Consider the following 23243-nt stretch of genomic DNA (forward strand, 5'->3'; position numbering starts at 1 on the left):
AATATCAGGCTTGGAAGGGACCGCAGGAGGTCATCTAGTCCAACCCCCTGCTCAAAGCAGGACTAATTCCCAGACAGATTTTTGCCCCAGATCCTGAAATAGTCACCTCAAGGATTGAACTCACAACCCTGAGTTTAGCAGGCCAATGCTCAAACCACTGAGCTATCCCTATTTGGGTACAATACCATCATACACTTTAGAATACAGTTCTATTTAAAATTTGTCTTTCACTAAGTTATACATATGCTGAAATGACTCCTCACCCAACTCCCATATACCACATAAACAGACTGAAATACTACATATTTTTGGGGAAAGTGAGTAGTTAAGCATGTTGATGTTTGTATATATAAACACCCATTTCATCACTGTACTGGAAAATATAGCTGAACTTAATTTTCTTGGAATCTGAAGAAAGTTTAACAGCCTCAATTGTTTTCTGTGTTAGTCAGTGTGAATCTGAAAAAATTACATGCCTTCTAAGAGAAAAGAATCAGTCTACACATACTGAAAAAAAATTCCTTCCAACCGGTGTTCAGAAGAGTGGTATAAGATATACATAACCTCATGAGCAGAGGGCAGAGAAGATACCCTCCCACATTATGGCCAGCAAAAACAAAAACAATAAAATCTCAGATAGGCAGAGGTTCATGGATTTGCAAACCTAAAAACCTGTGTTATGCTTTAAACCACCTCAGCACATACCAGGTTTATGAACATTAAAAAGTTACCTGCAAAAGAACACTGAAGCCCATTAACCAGAATGTGTGCCAGCCAGTGTGCCCTCACTGACGAAAGGTGCAGTCACACCCGAAGAGCTAAAAATTAACCTTGCCCTTTTAAGCTAACCTGAGTCATGTCACTGGCTTCATCTCTGTTGTTAAATAACAGATAAAAAAACTCCAGTGAGGGATGGTGCTGGCACATAGGGTCTCAGGTACGTGGTGTGCTTTTTCAGAATCTCTTTTGGGACTAGTCATGTAGGTGAAATAGCTGGTACTTATGATTATGCTAGTTCTATGCATGTATATTCATCTTGGTATCTGAAGTTATGCATATTAGCTATGTTTACTACATGTTTGCTCCAGTGGTAATGCCTAAAGGTATTTAACCAGCACATGAAGGGACAAGTCAAATTGAATGACCCATTAAGGAACACTTAACTCACAATTGTTATATCCTTGGGGCAGCCGGAGTAGGAAGCAATCACTTGAGGCTAGAGAGCAGGCAGCTAACCAAAACCTCCCTTTTATTTACAGACCATAATACTCTAACTCAGTTGCCATAGCAGCAAAAACCATGACAACCAAATACACAACAACAATGTCCCCTGGAAAATGCCTGTCTACACTTAATAGACGTTTTGTGAATCTTCTAACTAAAATATAGGTGGGGGTGAGGGACATGTAACTTGCCCATGCAACGCCAAACAACATCTTTCACAGTAAGAACAGATTTCCCTTTACTTGGCACTTGGCAGAAGCTCTGGCCAATTTCCTGCTCTGGCCTCTGGACTATGAACATATATACTAATTGGGGCAATCTAACCCAAGAACTGAGGACTTTAAGGTAATCTGGAGCCTTCATATTCTCTTGAGCCTTTGCAGATGGACTTATGAGTTGGATATGATACAGAGACTGTTCTAGCCTCATTGATTGCTGAGTTCTCCCTTGCAATGGACAAAGAGCAGATCTCTGCTGACTTTCTCACACGAGTCAGCAGCCTTTGATACCTGTGGTATAAGCAACATCACCCTTGCTTGAGAGGTTTTGTTCTTTCCTCTCCAAATGTCAAAGCATGTTCCTATTGAACTCAATAGCAAAATTTCTTTTGATCTCTATGGGAACAGGATTTGGCCCCAAGAGATCAGAAAATGTGATTTTGATCAATTGCTTATCAGTCCAGAGAGAGTTCTCATGCCTGTGCTGCCAGGCTGGTTTTGATTGCCCCTCCTGTATGTCACGCTGAGGAAAATAATAAAATAATTTGGACTGTAGTTCTATCAAGATGTACATGGGGGCCCACACAGTTCTATGCCTCTTCCATCAAACCCTGATGGCTCAGCATCTTTGCTTTCCTAGTGCCTGGAGGAGAGCAATACTTAGATAAAGGCAACCTGGCAGAAGCTTAGTGTGGACATAAGGGAGGCACTGATAGTGTGTTAAGGGAAAGTGGGGTGATTGTCCTTCCTATCCTTCTTTCATTTAAGAAGTTTTCAATGGGGGGTGCTGCTGGATCCTCAATGACACCTAGAAGTACAGGTGGCACCAGGGGCCCAAAGCTTCATTTTATAACTGCATCTGCTTAACACTGACTCCGCACTCATGGGGTGGAGGGAAGTGGAGTGGAGTGACCCAGCCTGCTCTGCTCTGCTCTGCTCCCTCGGGCCTTGGCTCCCAGCCTTGAGGCTTGGGGGCAGGGGGGAACCACGCCCCAGAAATCACCGGCAGTGCAGCTGGGGCAGGGGAGCAGAGCGGGCTGGGGCCGGGTCGCTCCACTTACCGCCGCCAGTGTGTGCAGGCCCGACCCCTGCTGCAGTCCTCAGGGGAGTGGGAGCGGGCTGGGGTGGAGCAGAGGAGGGATGGGGCGGAGCAGGAGCAGGGGCCATGGGGAAGAGGCAGAGCAAGGGCTGGAGCAGTATACAGCTGCATATCATACCAGGAAATTTGGTGCCCCAAATTTCCTGGTACCCTACGCAGCTGCGTGCTTTGCGTATGTGTACAGACAGCCCTGGTGACACAATGTCTGTGTAGACACTGCATTACTTACATTGCCTGTTGGCTGTCAGCCCCGCACCAGGCTCACAGCTGGAGCTCCCACTGCCCTGGGGCGGGGGGTGGTGCTGCTCACAGTGAGATTCACACTGTCAGCCCCAGGGCGGGTGGGCTCCAGCTCTGAGCGTTGCGGGGGGGGGAGGGCTCCAGCTGTGGAGGAGGGGTGCTCCAGTTGTCAGTGTCCCACACTGCTAAGTTGGTGGAAGCACTCCTGATGAGGACATGCACTACCAACAGGGCGCATAGTGTGGACATAAACCACTGCAGTAATTACTGTGGTGGCTGTATGCCAACCTAAATTAGGTCAGCTTAATGCTTTAGTAAAGGCTAAAGGATGAGAAGTCACTTTTACAGGAACTCAAAGGGGCAGGTTTTCTAAGCAGAGGGAACCTTTCTGATTGCCTGACCAGCTGTAGCTGAAGAACACGGACTGCAGGAGTTACAATGTCAGATTCCCTGCTTTGGAGGAGAAGCTGTGCGCTGGAGGAGTGAGGTCCAACAAAGGGGACCTAGAGCCCTGAAATGACACTGAGGGTGTGGCTACACTTGCAGGTGTGCAGTGCTGGGAGTTACAGCTGTCTTCGTACAGCTGTGTAGGGAAAGTGCTGGTGTGTGGCCACACTGACAGCTACCAGCGCTGCCGTGTGGCCACATTTGCAGCGTTTGCAGCGCTGCTGGGAGTGGTGCATTATGGGCAGCTATCCCAGCGTTCAAGTGGCTGCAACGTGCTTTTCAAAAGAGGGGGGGGGGTGGAGTGTGACAGGGAACGTGAGGGAGACAGAGAGAGTGGATTTTTGGAGCCGACACTGTGTGTCAGCTCCCTGCCTTGCAAGTTCTAAGGACTGGAAGATACACAGCACCTATCTTCAATCATTTTAAAACTTTCAACCTCTTCCCCTACCCCTCTCTTATTCACTAAATGCAAATAGCCTTCAGACCACATAAGCAGCTGTTTCAAAATGGACCCCTCTCCCCCCTTCTCTCCTCAAGCAAATTATCTCTCTCCTCAAGCAAACACTAGCAAACACTAGCTGCGCACATTCCAAAGGAATTCCCCTGCTTGCCTCTGCTCCAGCAAACAGGAGCTGTGTTTGTTTTTTAGATAAGCAGCTCCGGGAGCCCGGAGTTCACAACAAAACAAAGAGAGGCATCACAACAAAACAAAGAATGTTATCTGGTACTTAAAGCATTTTGGGAAGGTTCCGGAGGTCAGTTACAGCGTAGTAAGATTAATCGCTGTTTACACTTGCTCCCCAGCACTGCATCACCAGCGCTGCACTCGTTATACCTGAGGCAGATCAGGTGTACGGCCAGCGCTGCAGCCAGGGAGATGCAGTGCTGGATGTGCCTTGCAGGTGTGGACAGTTACTAAGTTGCAGCCCTGTAAACCCGCCACCAGCGCTGCAACTCTCCAGTGTAGCTAAGCCCTGAATCAAATCCCAAAGACTGTTCAAGCACTGAGGACTCATGCAGGGAACAGCATGTAGGTGTTTTGCATACATCTTTTGCTGTATCGAGTGACTGGTTTTATAAACCTTTCTGCAAAAATCTGTCTCTGTTTGTTTCATTTGTCATTTGTCCCTGAAGAGATGAACTACAAACCGTGTGCGCCTGTGGAAAGGGTGTGCTTAGGCTACTGGGGAGACTGGGGGGCCCACTGTTAGTCCTTTCTGAAGGGGCACTAGAGAAGCTGTGCCCAGGAAGTGTGCCAGAAAGGCTGGAGCCAGCTACTGTGACTGGGGCCTACTTGGGGAATCAAAGGGAGCTTAACTGCACATGGGGTCCCAATTGTGGGTCCAAACCCATAGCCTGGTGAGCATCCAGCAGGGGGCATTTTGCCAGGGCTGTGACACACCCCTCACTAGGGCTTTGAAGATGGTGAGTGACTCATCTGACAGACGGGGGATGAAACTTTATTTAAGGGCAGGCTCTGCCCCAGACACTCTCTTTCCCTCACAACCACATACACCAGCCGAGCAATTGCCAGCAAGCAGAAGGACTACTGGAGGAAGAGGGACCTACCTGCCTCACAGAGACTGGGCTGAAGCACGCACAGAAGCGGGTGAGCATAGACTTAGGGCAGAGGAACAGGGTATAGGTGTTTGTTGTTTTTGATATCTCTTGTGCTAAGAGCGCTATTATTTGTGTTACCATAGTGCAAAGGAGTCCCAGGGCCCTATTGTGCTAGGCACTGTACAAAGACAGAAGCACAAGACAGGCCCTGCCCCATGGGGCTCATGATCTAGGTAAAGGGGTGTGTGTAAGAAGTTCCTTTGCAAAGTCTGTCTATTCCTTGCTTTATCTGTCACATGTCCCCAAAGAGTTAAACTAGAGTGCCCATGAGATGGAGTTCTGAGGGATGCATGTATAAACTGCTGGGGAGGGTTGGTATTGGTTTGGGGGCTAGGGCAGCTGGCCTGTGGGATTCCATCCCCAAAGGAGGGGTCACCCCTGAAGTGTGCCTGAGAGCCCAGATCCAGAGATGGTGCCTGGATGCCGCTCAAATCCAGTGGGTGTGGAAGCCCTTGAGATCCAAAGGTTGGGTCCAATATAGCAGCCCGGTGCCCATCCATGGGGAGGACATGTAACAGGTATTAGGCAAAATGTAATTAAATGTATTGGCAGCAATAGGGAAGCAATGAATATAGAGGGAGAAGTAAAGTGTGATGGAGAAGATAAGTCATAAAAATATAATTAATGCAACTAAGTGAGAGAAAGAGAGAAAATGGCTCATTGAATTAACATACTATGACATTTTGTCCTATGTCCTCCCCTCGCCCACATACTTTGTAAATGGTTTTGTCTTTATTTTCACACTCTAATTACAGCCAATTTGATGCAGTACTGAAGCAACGAGTTTCAGGACATGTAGCAAATATACACTGACCCATATAATTCCTTGGCAATGTAAGGAGTTAAAGGCTGAAAAAGTTTCCATATGATTTTACAGTGTCTCGCACAATAGGGCTTCAACTTGGTTGGCCTCTAGGTCCTACTGCAGTATAAATGTTTAATAATAATTAATATTTTTAAGGTGTCTCTCATAAGCTAACAAGAGGAGAAGGAAGATTCACTATGCTCCTTGACAGCTCACTGGCGTCCTTACATTATTATATATATTGCACTACTACCTAGGGACCCTAAACAAAATTGTGGCCTCATTACACTGAATACAGTAAAGGCGCAGCTCAGGAAACAATCCCTGCCCTGGAGAGTTTACAATCCAGCTTTGACTTCTTTTCCTTTTTTGCCATGGCTTTGAAAACGGTGCCATTCATTGCTGATGTGTGTAGAAATCATGCCCAGAGACGATTCTGCAGGAAATAGAAGTGCTGGGCCAAATTCAGGCCTGGGGTAAAGTCATTGAAACCAGTGGAGTTACTCCAGAGAGGAACATGACCCATCAGACTTTGTTTTTTGTAAACATTCTTCCCTCACCTGGGTAACTAATCCCTTGAGGACTCACTCGCAGGTGAAAGCTTGTTCTTCTGCCACTCTGCTTTTCTTCTCAGCCACTTTAACAAGCTGTGTGCCATTTGAGGGGGTGTCTTCATTACGGCTTGTGAGGTGATCAGGATTTCTCTATAATGAGATGGATTCCGGGAGAGGCTCCCTTGGGAAAGAAAGTAAGGAGACTCTAGTTGGTAAGTATTCCTTCCATTCTTACTGCAAAATAACCCCAACAGACGTGTGTGTGTGTGTGAGAGAGAGAGAAGTTAAGTATGGGACAAAGGCCTCAGATTGCTGGCCCTGGATTCCTCCATCTTCATGGACAGCACTTCTGCTAGCTTCCCCACTGTCCTGCCAGTATGGGGACTTATCTGGGGACTGACCCATGTAGGGGATAGGCTAATTCAGAGTCCATAGCCATAAAATCCTTAGCCTCTCTCCACTACCGTGATGGTACCAAATGGTGCCAGTTATGCAGGTGGTTTTGTAATGAAGGCTCCTGAGAATTGGACTGAGACAACCAACTCATTTCGCCTAAGCCATCAAGCAACTGAACAGGTAACAGCTTTCAGTCAGTGGTTCAATATGGACTGGAACTAGTTACCAGTTCCATTCTTTCTAGGTTTTTCACTGCACCCATTGCCAGGGTGTCTAAGCTCTTATAGGTAAAAGACTCCATATTCCATTACGTATCCCTGGAGCCATCCAACAGCCCCCTGTTTTTTTTTAAATGGATACTCATTTTGTGTGATGATTATAGGTTGGACAGACAAGCTATGCTGCTAGCATTTTGGTTTTAGCAATCAAGAGCAACATAATCCTTATGAAAAAGTCCTAAAGATTTTAATAAAGAATTATAAATGTTCTATAGGGTTTTAGACCATCTTATAGAATTCTAGGATAGGGATATAATTCTCTATGCTAGTCTATAGAGATCCATAAACCTATATAAATGGTAGTATTTTCTACTAAATCCTACAGGACTTTTCCATAAGGGAACATCTTTCTTTCTCTCCAAAACATGTGGCCTTATATTCACTTAGTTCTGTCTCTCACAAAGTGATGGTCAAAGCACCAATAGTGCTCAGCTCTGTACAAGATCCCAAAACAAAAACAGTCCTGGTGCCAGAGGCCTGGCCCTTCAAAAGACAGACACAGAAGAGACTTCAGGCACTGGGAAACTCAGAGGAGGAAATAACGTGGAAGATTTTTTATTTTATTTGTTACTATTAACTCACTTTTGGGAGGGCATCGGGTGAGGAAAGCTAGCTCCACAAAGGGACATACGCATGGCCACACTGACATGCAATGCCTAACATTTAGGCACCCTGCCATCCAATGGAATCCTCAGCCCTAAGTTAGGCTCCCTATTCAATGCATGGGAAGAGTCTGACACCTAAGAATGGAATTCGTACAAGCTGACTGGGGAGCGCCCGAAGCTAGCCAGTAGGAAATGCTCAGGAGAGGGGTGTGGCCTAAGCCCTGGGCCTCAAAGGGACAGTCCCGGAGTTAGGCTCAGGTCAATCCTTTGTAGCAAGAAAGACACACAGTGAGAGCACCTTCTTTCCATCCCCCATGATAGCAAGTAGCTCCGGGGTTAGGACTGTCTCCTGGGATGTGGGAGACCTGCTTTCAGATTCCTGCTCAGCTGCAGGGAGTGGAATCTGGGTCTCCCATGTCCTAGGTGAATGTCCTAACCACTGGGCCGTCAAGTGATTTTTTTTCTAGCCTAATGAAGATTTAGCTATTTACCCAAAGTGAAACAGCTTCAACAGGAGAGACTGAGGGAAACCCACATCAGAGTACCTAATACTCTAGTGGTTAGGGCACCCATGTGAGAGGTGGGAGCGCTGTATTCAAATCCTGCCTCTGCAGTAATCAGCCCAGGTGAGCGGTCTAACAGCCATCACCACACCTGACTTTTGTGTGAGTCAGGCCTGCTCCAAGAACTCCTACCAGATCAGGCCCTGGCAAGATAGGGTGAGGGAACATCTAGTTTATGAATCGTACTAGGGCACTGAGCACCTTGGGGGTGTCAGGACAGAGAAGGCTTTGCACGCGCCCATCAGCAGAAACTTAGCCACCTAGGAGATGTTACCAGTGGGAACTTAGGGCTCAGTTGAGTGAGAGCTTTGTGGATCTCGGTGACATGTAAATGTTGGCCATAGGCACCTAAGTAAGTCCCTAGCCCAGAGTCTTTAGGAAGGATGTGAATGACGACAGTGGCAGCATGGTGAACAGGGATACAAGTATGATATTTTAAATCAGAGTAACTTTTGAGCTAGAGAGAAAAACTCTGTTGAAACCTACAGCCTAGATGGGTATAAAAGGGGCAGGGGGAGAGGGGATGATGGCATTGTTGGAGGTGGGGAGGATGATGAAGGCCAAGAGGGACAATATGCCTGTTTTCAGCATCTGTAAAATTCTTCTGTGATTAAAACATGGCCCTGCTTCTTGAGCAATCTTTCACACTTGGAGCTGACAGTGAACCAGTGTTGATACAAACATCTCCCATTATTTGTTCACATTGCATTTGATCATAAAAGTGAGTAGGACATTCAGCGGACGGAAGAAACATTTAGCCTCTTGCCTGTTACTTAATGTACCAGCTATAGCCTGACACTCCAGTGATGGCAAATGAATCTGAATAGGGCAGTACGTATGGTGGAGAAGCAGCATAGACAGTGTTTTTAAGTTTTTAACACTAATCCCTGAGGGTCCTAGTCTGGCCTCAGCCATATATACCTGATCTTTTCATGGTAATTTACTCAAGAGAACTGCTCAAATCATTGGTTCCAGCAGTGGCAAGACCAAATGATATTTTTCTAGCAACCAGCCTGAACCTAAACCCTAGATTTGTGTCTTGTCTGTTACAATGGGTCAGAACAAAAGCCTGGATTCAAACTCTCCCAAATGTAGAGTATTAGCGTAAGATGCACACACAGTTCTCATGCAAAAAGCTTGAACAGAAAAGGCAGGATGTTCCAAATGTAAGCGGGGAAATGGTCCCGCTATTGTGGGGAACTTTCCTGGCTTCTGCACTACCCCGGTGAAGTGGGCTAGTGAAAGGATCTGAGTCCTCGCTCCCACTTCCTTTACCCAGAGGCCTCCCCGCCCTCGAGGACTCCCCTTCCACTCTCCTGTCTGGCAGAGTCCTCATAACCCCAACAAGGCTGGGCCCAGGATTCCTGGGGGGCTCAACCCCCAACCCTACTGTGGTCACCTAGGACAGGGGCTAGGGTGTCCCACTCCAGGGTACTTTCTCTGCTCTGGGCATCTCCCTGACCCACTGATCATTTCTTACACAAATAAGGCCTAAAACTCGGTCCTCTTGGGCCCAAATCTCTCAACCTCTGAATGATTAAATCTGTAGCAAGGACCTCAGGACTGTGGAGCAGAGGACTGCAGAGCACAGCATTCTCTCCTCAGGTGGTGGGGGAAAAAAAGATTTTTGAAGTTATACAAGGAAAAGGTTTTTACACAGGACGAAGTTTGACTCCCAAGCAGATCAAGTGAGCAGGGAAAAGACCTTAGTTCTAGTATAGGAGTCCTCATACGGGGAAGAGCAGGCCCCCACCACAGGTTGTGTTCAGCCCAGTGCGGGAGCAGGTTGTCTGGAACAGCATCTACACTCAGAGCCTGTGAACATGCCTCCCTTGTATCCTGCTCTGGGGTACTGAGCCCCTAGCTGTCTTCCTCTCCAAGTAGTGGAGAGGCATGGAGCGAAGAGGCGGAGGAGGCAGCAACATTCAGCTTCGCGGTAGCATGCCCACAAAAATCAATTACGGCCATGCTTTCCATTGAAAAATTGATTCCTGCTGCTGGTCTTCCCCTGGGATGGCTCCCCTCCACTTCTCCTGTCCTGGTTCCTATTGCTTATGCCCCAGCTGCTCCTCTTGTGTGGGGCTTGGCTGGGCTGGATTCCTCACACCCTTCCTGTGAAAAAATCTCTGGCTTTTCCTTGCCTCGTTGCAGCTCTGCTCCTAAGTCCCCCCTCCCCTGCTAAAAAAACCCTGGCACCTGGCAATTGGGGTCTCCAGGTTCTATCCCGACACAATTAATTAATAATAATAGAGCGCTGAGGAAAGGCAGCAGGACCGGAGAGTGAAAAGAACTGCCCAGAGGGATAGTCACAAATCTGCACATGTTGACAATCACTGGTTTAAAGCTTTTCTGGCATTAGGTGAACGGGCCAACTCTCTACAGCAGAAGTTTCAAACCTAAACTGTCCTGGGAGGCCCTGTCATTTTCCTCATGTAGAGCTTCTTTGTTGTGCCAGACGTTTTACTATGAACTCAGCAGATTGACCAGGCAACTGACAACGGTTCCCGTCTTTTCATTCTGTAGCAGATAAGAAGGACGGGATTGGGGCCTGTGGCTGGATCCTGGTTTCCCTTTCATTCCTGTTCGTGCTTATTACCTTTCCTTTCTCCATCTGGCTGTGCTTGAAGGTAAGCTGATGGGAACTGGAGCACTGAGAGAATGGTCTATTACTACTATGTATTTCACCAGGACAAAAGCCATTTGTACCCCATGTTATGGGACAAAGGATAGTTTTTGTAGTTAAAGTTCAAGACTGGTATGCAAGATTTCTGTGTTCTGGTCCATGTTCATCCCCAGGCTTCCTGAATAACCTCAGACAAGTCTTTTAAATTGTCTGTGCCTTCAGCTCTCATACAGGGATACTACTTCCCTACTTCACAGGGATAGTGTGAGAATAAATTAATGAATGTTTCTGAGGTGCTGGGGATGAGAGACCTAGAAAAACTGGTCAATATTTGAACTAACAAATACAAATGCAGGTCCACATCCTGGGCCACCCCTGGAAAAAAATAGTAGGTGCTTAGCACCCACTGGCACTGAAGCTCCCTCCCTCACCCCTCCAGCACCTCCCACCCACCAACGGCCCCACCAATCGGCTTCTCCCCTTCCCTCCCAGTGCCTCCTGCCCACCATGATTAGCTGTCCCGTGGTGTGCAGGAGGTGCTGGGAGGGAGGCGGAGGAGGAGCGGGGATGAGGCGCACTTGGGGGAGGGGTGGAACTGGGTGGAAAGAGGTGGGGGGGGCAGGAAGAAGCGGGGCAGGGCAGAGCAGGGTTGGGGTGGGGTGGGGGCAGGAAGGTGTGGAGTGGGGGTGGCCCCCTTGTGCAGAGTGGGGGTTGAGCACTCCCAGGGAAAGGAAGAAGCCGGCGCCTGTGATCACATGCATAAGTATTTGCAGGATCGGAGCCTGATGTTCCACAGCAAGGGTGAGCCCAAGATCAAAAATGTGTAATTATCTACACATCTTTTGCTATAATTATTTTGTCATTTCCATGTGGTCTGAAGGATAGAAGGTCAGGCAAGAGGGAAGGGTGGTGTTAGTGTTAAACTCTATTTTAAAAATATTGTCCTAGATTGTCAAAGAATACGAGCGTGCTGTTGTATTTCGGCTGGGACGTATAGTGTCTAAAAGAGCAAAGGGCCCAGGTGAGTAAATGAGGTTTTATTATGTTTTCACTGTAACCAGTTGTTCTGCATCTGAGGTTCTCTCAAGTCCTTGTTCAGAGAATGGGTGATGCAAGGAATCTGTCCAGGCCACAGTAAAAAGGCCAAAGTAAATCTTTGTCCATAAGCCTATGCATCTGCTGCTTGTTTTCTCTATATTGCTGTTTAGAGAGGAAGCCAGCAGATCCTGAGGGTACGTCCAGACTACCCGCCATATCGGTGGGTAGCGATTGATTTTTCGGGGATCAATATATCGCATCTCATCTAGACGCGATATATCGATTCCCCGAACACACTCCCGTCGACTCCAGAACTCCACCGGAGTGAGCGGCGGTAGCGGAGTCGACACAGGGAGCCACGGACGTCGATCCCGCGCCGTGAGGACCCGAGGTAAATTGATCTAAGATACTTCGACTTCAGCTATGCTATTCACTTAGCTGAAGTTGCGTATCTTAGATCGATACCGCCCCACCCCAGTGTAGACCAGCCCTGAGATCTAAACCTGGCTTTATAATAGAATAAAGATCACATGAAGGGGAAGGATGATCTTGTGCTTAACACACTGGACAGAGACTTAGGAGATCTGAATTCCATTCCCCATTCTGCCACAGACTTCCTGTGTGACCTTTGGCAAGTCACTCAATTGCCCTGGACTTCAGTTTGCCATCTGTAAAATGGGGATAATAATATTACTCTCTCACCCTTTATCAGTCTTGTCTATTTAAAGTTGTAAGCTCTTTGAGGCAGGGACAGTCTCTTACTAGGTGTGTGTACAATGCCTAGCACAACACTTGGCATCATAGTTGGGGCCTTCAGGTGCTATTGTCATAGGAAACGATCACTAATAAGAAGAATGCTCTCTACATTATTATAACAAGTACCTTTGCACCATGCAGATGAAAAAAATCCATTGGAAAAGGTACAGTGAGATGGTGCAAACGTGGAGTAGGAATGGAGGACGAACCCCCTTATCTCTCTTCCTCTGCAAAACAACCATGTGGCCCAAAAAGTGGGCAGGGTCAGGGGTTGAAGGAGGAGCCACACTATGTGGCTAGTTTCCCCTGACCCACCCTCCTGAAGAGCTAACAATCTAAACAGACAAAACTTTGAGAGGGGAAACAGAGGCACAGAAAAAGGAAGTAACAGGTCCAAGGTCACATGGCGGAGCTGAGAACAGAACGGTGTTCTTCTGACTCCCAGTCTAGTGCACTATCTACTCAACCATACTGAATTCACAGTAGTATTGGAACTCTGACATCAGCATTTCCTTCCATTATATATATAAAAATATGAAACCTCACTCCTTTCTCCTCATTCAGAAAAAGAAATGCTGTGGTAATGAAATATCAGTACCTTCAGATTAGGGAAGGGGTGGAACTGGGATAAAGGTGTTTCAGCTTTGGCTTTTTCTTCTTCTTTTTTGCAGGTTTGATCTTGGTCCTTCCATGTACGGATGTTTTTACCAGGGTTGATCTTAGAACTGTCACCAGTAACATTCCTCTACAAGAGGTAACAACCACCAATAGTCATTTAAACTAGAAATCAAACCTAAAGCAGTTTTAGTTTTTAACATGTCAAACTAAAAAAGCAGTTTTATTATCTCACAGTCTTTGGCAGCGGTACAGACTTAACTTCATTTGCTGTACTTGTTTACTTCCAAATGCTAGTGCCAGAATAACACTGGAACCTAATTGAGCCTACAACCCTATCAGCTCAGGTTACAGTCTTGTCACTCCTGGCAACTCAAGCAGGCTTTTCTTATTGACTTTCAGCATTCTGGGTGAGAAAAAGAGGAAAGTGAGATTAGAGCTGGAGCCCTGGGGAGGTCCAAAGATGAGAGGATGAGAGAGAGGGAAGTCAAGAGAGCTGAAATTTACCAAGCCTTCATAATTAGTCCTCTCTCTACCATCCATGGCAATCAAGCAATAAACTAGAGTGGGATCCCCAATAATTATTTTCCCTAGTCAGAAGTAGATCTGGTAACTAACTGATTCGATTCAAAACTTATCATCATTACAAAAGCCTTCACTGAAGTCACTTAGAAAGTTAAGGTTGTTCCAGACAAAACAATGAGCAAAGACCAAGTTGGTCATATTTGGTGCCTATGGATAGGTAATTTAATATGTACTTAGATACCTTAACAAATCACCTTGAAGTCAAAGGAAGCTGCAGGCGCTCGTCATCTCTGAAAATCAGGCCTTAATAGGGATGTAGGGCCTACTCTTTAGGCACCCAGGGTTGAAAATGTTAGCCAAAGTAGTTCATTTTTAAAAATCGTCAATGGGAAATCTCCCCCTCCCCAGAAAAAGGTTTATTTACATGTAGCTACAGTACTGTGCTTCTACTTGAAGAGCTGCCATTTTATTGTGCTTTTCTGAAGAAAGGAGAAACAAGAATCAGTAGTGATAGAGCCACACCGGTGCCGTGCTACAGATGTGAGAAAAGTTTCTTTATGATATAGTGTGCTGCTAGAGATTGTTCGTAAATATTCCATCCACAATTTAAATGACTGTGGCCTGGAGTAAATATGCTTAAGGAACCTCCTAGGTTTTAAGAACTCAAGGGTCTTATTTTATGTAGTGTCAGATTCACTGAGTCTAAACTCTGTTACCCTTTTTTAACCCAAGTGATCAGTATTCTTGGGCTTGTGGGTTGTTTCCATTAGGAGGAAAAAATGATGATCGGGGCAGGTATTTCTTTGATGCAATCCTGTTTATTTACAAAAAATGTACAAAGTCCTGTTTCCCTAAATAAGTAGGAATCAAACAGCAGGAAACCGTTTCTTTGCTCATAGTTTCCCACCTATTTCCATCAGCACTCTATGCAAAAGCTCCATCTCTTAGCCATTTCTCAGGGTCATACTACAAATGCTCCTCTGACTGAACATAAGAATGGCCATACTGGGTCAGACCAAAACTCCAGCTAGCCCAGTATCCAGTCTTCTGACAGTGGCCAATGCCAGGTGCTTCAGAGGGAATGAACAGAGCAGGTAATCATCAAGTGAACCATTCTCTGTCGCCCATTCCTAACTTCTCGAAAACAGAAGCTAGGGACACCACTGCATCTGGGGCTTCCTTGCTGCCTTCTTTGTGTGTTTCTATGGTACTGATCCTTCTCTCTCTTTCATACACAAATTGCATTTCATTCAGACCCCAAGGCAAACCTCTCAGAGTGCATGGCCCAACTCCTATTCCAGCCTTGCATGTGGCCTATATTTTTGGGTGGTGACTCCCTATTGTTTCAGCTCTGGATTCCATAAAGGAGCGTAACTGCTTCTTACTTTTATCCTGTATGAAGAGTGACTGTTATGCCCACCAGCTTCAGTGAGGTTTCCCAACCCCCAGCATAACACCCTGTTAGAAAGACTCCATAGATGAAAAGTCAGCTGGGGTGGCGGGGAAGCTGATGTAGTGAAAAGGGGAGAGGGGAGATGACATGCAGGATGGATGAAGAGAGCCAGCTCTGAACAAGGGTAGGTCTGTACAGGAAGGAAGGTAGCCATAATACCCTGGGAACATACTTACTCAATACATCCTCACTGCAATCTCTTCTGGCAGGGCTTCTATGGAGCCCTTGGCTGCAAACTAAAGATGCCTCCCAGCTATTCTGGTGGTAAGGCAGTGGTGGAAACATCACCTGTGCTCCATCAAGATGAATTGTTCACTGGGGCACAGGGGATTTACAGTTCCCTTCACCAGCGTTGGTGAATGTGGCCTGGCATGCCTACATAAAGGGACTCCTCAGACCATTTAAGAACATGTCATCCAGTTGTTGCATTTGCTTCCTGTCCTTGTGCCTATGATTTTTAAATTCCATGAACCTGCCTATGATTATTCCAAGGCAAATGCACTCGGAATCATCACAACTGGTTAACATATTACTGGGCGAGTCATTTAAATACTTTTCACAAATGTTGCTTTGGTTTAGATGGTTGTAAATCCAGGGTGATGCCACTGAAATCAATTTACTTTGATTTCTTCGAATTATAGTGGCTTCTTGTCTCACTATAGGAAACAAACATCTCCATAACATTGGGATTTGTGTGTCCTGGATGATTATCTAATCTCTGTATGTTTGTTTTTTGTAGATTCTTACAAAAGATTCTGTAACTACCCAAGTTGATGGAGTGGTCTACTATAAAATCCACAGTGCTATCTGTTCAGTGGCTAATGTCACAGATGTCCATTTAGCCACCAGCCTGCTGGCACAGACCACTTTGAGAAATGTTCTAGGCACCCAAAGCTTGTCCCAGATCCTGTCTGGCCGAGAAGAGATTGCCCACAATATCCAGGTAAATCCGCATCTAATGTTCTATTGATGGGCACAGCATTTCATTTTATGGAATATAATCTTAGAAATGAGTGGCCTTTAAAAAAAAGTGATTGTAAAATCTTTCATTATCTCCTTTCAGTTTCATACCCCACCTACTGCAAAATATGGAAGAAATATTGTAAAGATATTTCCTCAGCTCATCTGATAAAACTAGTAATCTCTTGTTAAAAAGCAAACAAGGCTCTTGGAACTTAACTTTTTGAGAAGTGAATGAGACAGTAAAGAGTCTTGAGATGGGGCTCCCTGCCACTTCTTTAGAAATGAGCAATAATGTGCGATGGTGGAGAAATCCATAGTTACTGGGATGCTTTATCTTAAACGCGTGACTTTAAGGTCAGAAGAGACCATCATTGCCAGCTAAAATGACCCCCTGCACATTGCAGGCCACAGAACATGGGTCGTGGGTATAAGAGGCTTGGGGAGACTAAGCCTCCCCAAACCAGGCAAGAAATGCCAGATGCGCTTGCGGTGCACCTCTCTTTGGAGGCCCCCTGCCACCCCTGGAAGCTCCCAAGAAGTGGCGGGGCCACCAGCGCCCAAACTGTGGCCCCATTTGTGCTCCACCCTGAGGCCCCACTCTTGCTTGGCCTCTTCCCCTTGAGACCCTACCCTCATTCCAACTCTTCCTGCCCCCACTCCTCCTCTTCCCCAAGGCTTCCCCTTGTCTGCCCATCAGCTGCTCCGCTCTGCCCCCTCTCCCCCCTGGAGGCAGGAAGGGACAGAAAGAAGTGAGTGGAGAGGGGGTGGAGAGGAGTGAGAGGCAGATATGGGGGTCTCGGAAGAGGGGGTGGAGAGGAGAGGGTGGGGGAAGACTCAGGGAAGGAGATGGAGAGGAGTGGGGGGCCACGGAGGAGGGGACTAGGGCTGCCAACTTTCTAATTGCACAGATGTGAACACCCTTGCCCACCTACCCCAAGGCCACACCCCTTCCCCGCCCCTTCTCTGAGGTCCCACCCCCCCACTCATGCCATCGCCCTTCCTCTGTCGCTCGTTCTTCCCCCACCCTCACTCACTTTCACTGGGATGAGGCAGGGGCTTGGGGTGCAGGAGAAAGTGAGAGCTCCAGCTGGGTGTGGGCTCTGGGGTGGGGCCAGAAATGAGGGGCTCAGGGCTGAGAGGGGGCTTCGGGCTAGGGTAGGGGGTTGGGGTGTGGGAGGGAGTGCGAGCTCTGGGCTGGGGGATGGCACCAAGGGGTTTGAGTGTGGGAGAGGGCTATGGGCTAGGACAGAGGATTGGGGTGTGTGAGGGGGTGAGGGCTCCAGTTTGGTCCCATTTCTATTACTCCAGTTTGTAAGGTTATCCAGACCATATTGTTTGAAAATGTGGTCCTCCTCTCTATTGGTAATACCTCCCAACTTTGTGTCATCTGAAAATTTTATTAGCTCACTCCTACTTTTTGTGCCAAGGTCAGTAATAAAAATGTTAAATAAGATTGGGCCCAAGACTGATCCCTGATGAACTCCACTAGTAACCTCCTTCCAGCCTGAGAGTCTACCTTTCAGTATGACCTGTTGTAGTCTCCCCTTTAACCAGTTCCTTATCCACCTTTCAATTCTCATATTAATCCCCATCTTCTGTAATTTAACTAATAATTTCCCATTGGAACTGTATCAAATACCTTACTGAAATCCAGGTAGAGTAGAATTTCCTGAATTTCCTTTGTCTAAAAAAACCTGTTACCTTCTGAAAGAAGGAGATCAGGTTGGTCTGGCACAATCTGCCTTTTGTAAACCATTTTGTATTATCTTAACCAGATGCTTGATTAAACTTTGGCACCACCCATCTCTCATGTCATGTCAATAAAATGTATTGAATTGACCTGAACTGGATTGAACTGTTCCAATGTTTAAATCCCTCTCTCTTTACATACTCTCCCCCCCCACCCCCCAATCCAGGGAGTGTCATCACTCTGGCAGCCAAGAGAGAGTAGAGGAGAGAAAAAAGATCTTGTTTCCTCTTAGATACCAGGAAGAGAGACAGATCAAAAAAAGACAGCTCACCTCCACACCCCTTCCAACAGCCAGGAAAAAATGTGTGTGTGAGAAAGGTGATATGACGTGATGTTGTGTCAATGCGTAATGAGGAACAATCAATGGTCTTGATTGTGGTAGCGCTTAGGAGCCCTAGTCATGGAGCAGGATCCTATTGTGCTAGGCATTGTGATGCATCATACTGATTCTATGTATTGATGGCAAATAGTACAGTGCAATTTCAGGATGTGACTTGCACTCTTCTGAGGGTCTCTGGCTCCAGCGGACAACAGAGTGGCTTATCTGTGATGAAGGGTTGAGTGCTATTCTTTTACATGGGGGTACTTACTTTTCTATGTTCCCAGATTCTCTTGGTCCTTTATTAACAGCTCCCACTATTGCAACTGATTCTGCAAGCACTTCCTCACATGAGGAATTTAACTCAAGGCAGTGTCTGTAGGTTTGGGCCTGTAGGTCTTTAATTCTGATCACGATAAAGGTAAATGGCTTCTTTCAAAGCTGTTCCCATTGGGCAGAACTGATGCTAGAAAAATAGCACAATGACTTGCCCAAGTGCATCATCTCCCCTCCAACACGTCACAGATCCGAGAAAATATTTCGCAACTAATAATTGATCTGACCTTTTTTAGCCACTTAACCTACCCCTGAAATATCCCCATGCAGATCATAATTTCCTCCCATTTATTCTTTTATTTCAATTATTCTTTTGCAATTGTTTTGGAATTCTGAGCGTAGTCAATATCTGAGCCATTTTGGTTAGTGTGCTTTGTCATTTAAGTCACATAATATAGGTTTTGATATTAATTGTCCTTTTAAAAAAAAAAAGTCTATCCTCGATAATGCCACCGGTAAATGGGGAATCCAAGTAGCACGTGTGGAAATCAAAGATGTCAGGATCCCTATGGAGATGCAAAGAGCTATGGCTGCTGAAGCTGAAGCAACACGAGACGCTAGAGCTCAGGTGAGAGCCACAGTAATATTTCTTGTCATTCGTATAATGTGGTACATCTATAACCTCTACATCTTTTGAAGGACAAACCTCCACATTGTTGTTTTTGCTTCAGTTGGAGGGTGGCTTTTCCTCATTGCCACCAACGTGTCCATTTCTATCACGTTTTTAGATCATAGCAGCAGAAGGAGAAAGGAATGCTTCCGAAGCACTGAAGCAGGCCTCCATGGTGCTGGTCGAGTCTCCATCAGCCCTGCAGCTGCGCTACTTGCAGACCTTGACCACACTGGCTACTGAGAAAAATTCCACCATTGTCTTTCCTCTGCCCATGAATATGCTGCAGGGTTTTTAACAACAATAATAGGACCAAACCAAATGGTGACCAAGGCTTTTTTACACTGAATTCTTTAGTTCGGAGAGTTTTACAGGGATTCAGGAAAGGCAAAGCTCTGCAGCTGATCAGAATTAATGTTGAAAGTACACTTTGATACCCTGCCTCAGGAATAGGGTTAACTACACAGAGACAATCACAAGTCAGAACACTGAATCTGAATGCCCCCAAATTTCTGAGGGATTCAAAATTCAGACATCCAAATGCTGTGGTTCAAACTCATCTCTAGGTAAAAAATAGAAGAGACTTTGTTAAAATGCAGATTAAACTTAAACTGAGATGCTCGCTTTTGACGTTACTTGATTTTACAGAGTCACTCGGTTAGCAGATATGTGGTGATTTGTCTGCTCATCAGGAGCCTGCCTCTAAAAGCTAATACCACTGCATGCAGTAAATAGGCCAGCTCCTGCTCTGTTACACTGGGGTAAATTTGTAGCAACTCAGCTGAAAATACCAGTGTAGTGGCGAGAAGTATGTCACCCAGAGGTATTCCTGGATCATTACTGGAACCACCAAGTAATTTGTAAGTCTATGTAGCTCCTATAGACTGGGGGCTACATCTACAAAAGGACTTAGGTGCCTATATCCAACATTTAGATGCCACCGGCCTTAAACCTCTCTCTCTCACCTAAGCCCCAGCAGGCTCCTCAAATTCGGTGGGCCCCCATCTATTTCACCTACCGGGGGCCAATCCAGTTGGCATGCACTGAGCATATTTAAATCCACACAAAATAACAATGACCACAGAGAATAGCATGGCTTTCTCATAACCTTTAGCCAGGTGGTAGGGCACTCAGGCAGGACATGGGAGACCTGGGTTCTGTTCTCCCTCCTGACTAATGGGGAGTATGTGTTTGAATTTGGGTCTCCCGTTCCTGAAGAGAATGCCCAACCATTGGCCGTAGAGAGTTATTTTCACTCTGTGTCTGTCACAATTCATATTTAATTATTTCTACACAGCAGAACAGCTTTAGCAGGTGAGACTGAGAGACACCAGCACCAGAATATCCCATAGCCCAGTGGTTAAGGAACTCTCCCGAGAGGTAGGTGACCCAATTTTGCATCACTGCTCTACAGCTAGCAGATGGGGGAATTGAACCTGGGTCTCCCACATCCTGAAGAAGTGCTCTGACCACTGGGGGTTCCCTCTTGCAAAAATCAATTTAGGCCACTAATTCCAGGAGAGGGTTAATGTCTGAGAATCCCAAGCAGAGGGGCTTTCTGAGTGGCTCAGGGGTTTAGACCACCCCCCTCTCCTTGGGACATGCTAATGCCTGGAAGAGGTGACTCCTTGCTCAGCATGCTGGGCCCCATCCTAACGAACTCTCCCCGCTGCTGTGCATAGGGAGCCTGAGCCCCTAAATCAGTGCTACAGTTTCTACTGGGTGACACAGTACCCAAAATGTAGGCATTGCAAAGCTGAGTGCAAGTCCCTCGGTGGATCTAGCACCTCCTTCTGCTCTTGCGCAGATGTAAATTAACAGTAACTCCATTGACTTTAATGGAGTTTTCCTCAAGTGTAAGTGGGATCAGAACCAGGCCTATGTGGTATTTGGCATCCAAACTAATCAGCACTCTGTTCAATAAAAGGAAGAGCACGTATTTCCAGTGGTTACAGCAGCATTTCTTGCACTTTCAAAAGCTGAGCCTATTTTCAGGAAAATGAACCCAGCCACGTGGGATTAAATACCTACACATTTTAATGTATGCATCTTCTTCCCGCCTCTGCACCCAGCTAGTCCTTTGTTTTCCCCATGCCCCCCATATTTGGGACACATTGATGTAGATATTTGTAATAGGAGACTTTCTCTCCTTTCACACATGGTGTGATGGGCAGCAAAATAGTCAATATTGTAAAGTATCATCACCGTCATATGAGTTAGCATCCTTTGACATTGATAGGGCAGATCACACCAAAGAGCTATTGTATCAGGTCTCTGTGAACTCTGCCACTTGATCACATTTTGAAGTGTCTCTTCGCAGCCACAGCAGCTGACTTAAAATAAAAAAGAGAGAGAGGGGAGAACAACTGAGAGGTCTCTCTGCCTGCCACCAGTGGGCTACTGCTGCTAGTGTACATGAAAGGAATGTGGGAATTGCCAGACTGGAGCAGACCTGAGGTCCATCTAGTCTAGGATCCTGTTACTGATAGCAGCGAACACCAGATGCTTCAGAGGAAGGTATAAGGACCCTGCAGCAGGAGATTTAGCATTGCTTCCAAAACTTTGTGTTAGCATTAACAATTAAAACTCGGGATATTCTTGTTAACAATGTAAATGGCCTTTTTTTTTTTTTTTAAATTGCTGGGCTTTTGGCCTCAATGATATCCCGTAGCAGTAGGTTTTACGGTCTAATTACATATTATGTGAAAAAGTATTTCCTTTTATCAATTTTTAATTGCCCACCTTTTTAATTTAATGTCCCTTTGTTGTGTTATGAGACCAGGAGAACAGAAACTCCCAATTTACCTTCTCTAACCCAGTCATTATTTTTTGTTTTCATCCTTTCCCCTCCTTTCCATTCTTGCTTCCTGAGTGATTTTCCATGCCCAATATCATTCTCATCACCCTCATCTGACCGCCTCCACCACCTCTAATTCTGCAGTAACCTTTTTGTGATGGGCTGAGGCTGAGACAGAGAACAGCCCTATGATGTGCTTAAAATGCTCTGGTTGACTGAGCTATACAGCTTGCTGTACAGACTTCAGTAACCAAGTTTCTAATTGACCAAGATGTGTTTCTTTTCTATGTATGGGTCAAACATCTACTCCTCTAACTGGCTGTCACAGATATCTGCCTCTCTGGGCATTCTGGTGCAATCATCCATTTTATTTATTTCTAAGGGCCCTATTTCCTCAGTGTCTAAGGCCTGGTTTACACTAGGAATTTACATTGGTATAGCTACATTAGTGTAGCTACATCTCTCAAGAGTGTGAAAAACCCACATCCCTGAGAGATGTAGCTGTTCTGGCCTATTCGCCCTCCTTCCCATGTAGGTCGTGTCTACACTACAACGGTGCAGCTGTAGCACATCTAATTATTGCCATACAAGCTAGAGTCAGACAACAAATACAGCAATTAATGGCAACTGCAACTATTGTCTGGGAACAATTTTCTCTGTCTCTGACTGGGGGACATATCCTTTAAGAAAGGTATCTTCTTGGCCATTTTTTAGGGTATGTCTCCAAAGCAACTTAGGCCCTGAGCAATGTAGTTATGCTGACCTAATCTTCTAGTGTTGACCAGGCCATAGTCTTTGTTTCAAGGAAAGATTTGTGCATTTGAAATTATAATGTAGCTGACATTTTTGCCACCCTATCCCCACACAGTAATAAATCCCATCCAGGGAGCAGGCAGTTATTCATAGAAATACACACACAATAACAAAACAAGCTCTGTTACATGTTCCTAGAACTTTAATGCTTTATGGGCCATACCCAGCCCAGGGAAAGAGTAGCACTAACAGGCATAGGGTATGTTGTGTGACACCAAGATTCAAATGTTGCATTTGTTTATCTCATACTCATTCATAAAATCACGGAGGTCAGCACAAGCTTTTCGGCGAGTGGTGGCTTTGCATATGTTACCATCTGGAATCTCCTCTATCCAAGTTTGTGAATCGAGGAAATACTGCATCCTATGTAACAATTACAATAACAAAGGAGTTGTTAGTTAATGCTGAAAGACAGCTTTGCCTAAAATATGTGAAAAGTATAAACCCTGTGGGGTCTGATTCATCCTTGGGCTAACAACTGTAAGGTCAGTGGTGTTGCACCAGCCGTGAATCTGGCCCTAGGCCAGATGAACTTTGCTGCAAAACCTGAAACCAGGCAAACATGAAACCTGATCTGGGCTCACCAACAGGTTCGC

The 23243-nt window shown here is 45.9% G+C and overlaps 2 protein-coding genes across 4 annotated transcripts in view; one reads left to right on the plus strand and one right to left on the minus strand.

Moving 5' to 3' along the window:
• The first annotated feature begins 858 nt into the window (after positions 1 to 858).
• Positions 859 to 22996, plus strand: STOML3 (stomatin like 3). Of its 3 annotated transcripts, XR_006579058.1 has the most exons (9): positions 4647 to 4837; positions 6288 to 6419; positions 10573 to 10676; positions 11621 to 11693; positions 13138 to 13220; positions 15799 to 16002; positions 18861 to 18995; positions 19156 to 20417; positions 21358 to 22996. XR_006579058.1 is itself a non-coding variant. In XM_045015091.1 (8 exons), the coding sequence occupies exons 2-8, from the start codon at positions 6368 to 6370 to the stop codon at positions 19333 to 19335; spliced, it is 831 nt and encodes a 276-aa protein (XP_044871026.1). In that variant the 5' UTR covers positions 859 to 937; positions 6288 to 6367; the 3' UTR covers positions 19336 to 22996. The 3 variants fall into 3 exon arrangements, 2 of the variants coding, with proteins under 2 accessions (XP_044871026.1, XP_044871020.1); XM_045015091.1 differs by lacking the exon at positions 4647 to 4837 and adding an exon at positions 859 to 937 and having other exon boundaries at positions 19156 to 22996; XM_045015085.1 differs by having other exon boundaries at positions 19156 to 22996.
• Positions 22768 to 23243, minus strand: part of LOC123369456 (complement C4-like) — a 93738-nt gene continuing 93262 nt past the window's right edge. The window contains exon 41 of the mRNA XM_045015073.1: positions 22768 to 23010. Coding sequence (XP_044871008.1) covers positions 22869 to 23010 — 142 coding nt within the window. The 3' untranslated portion in view covers positions 22768 to 22868. The remainder of the gene's footprint in view (positions 23011 to 23243) is intronic.

Source organism: Mauremys mutica, chromosome 1 (assembly GCF_020497125.1).
Source record: "Mauremys mutica isolate MM-2020 ecotype Southern chromosome 1, ASM2049712v1, whole genome shotgun sequence".
Taxonomy (NCBI): domain Eukaryota; kingdom Metazoa; phylum Chordata; order Testudines; family Geoemydidae; genus Mauremys; species Mauremys mutica.

Coding starts and splice junctions, on each gene's coding strand:
- STOML3 (XM_045015091.1), top strand. CDS start 6,368: ATGGATTCCGGGAGAGGCTCCCTTGGGAAAGAAAGTAAGGAGACTCTA. Junction 10,677..11,620: donor CCATCTGGCTGTGCTTGAAG/GTAAGCTGATGG, acceptor ATATTGTCCTAG/ATTGTCAAAGAATACGAGCG. Junction 16,003..18,860: donor AGATTGCCCACAATATCCAG/GTAAATCCGCAT, acceptor AAAAAAAAAAAG/TCTATCCTCGATAATGCCAC.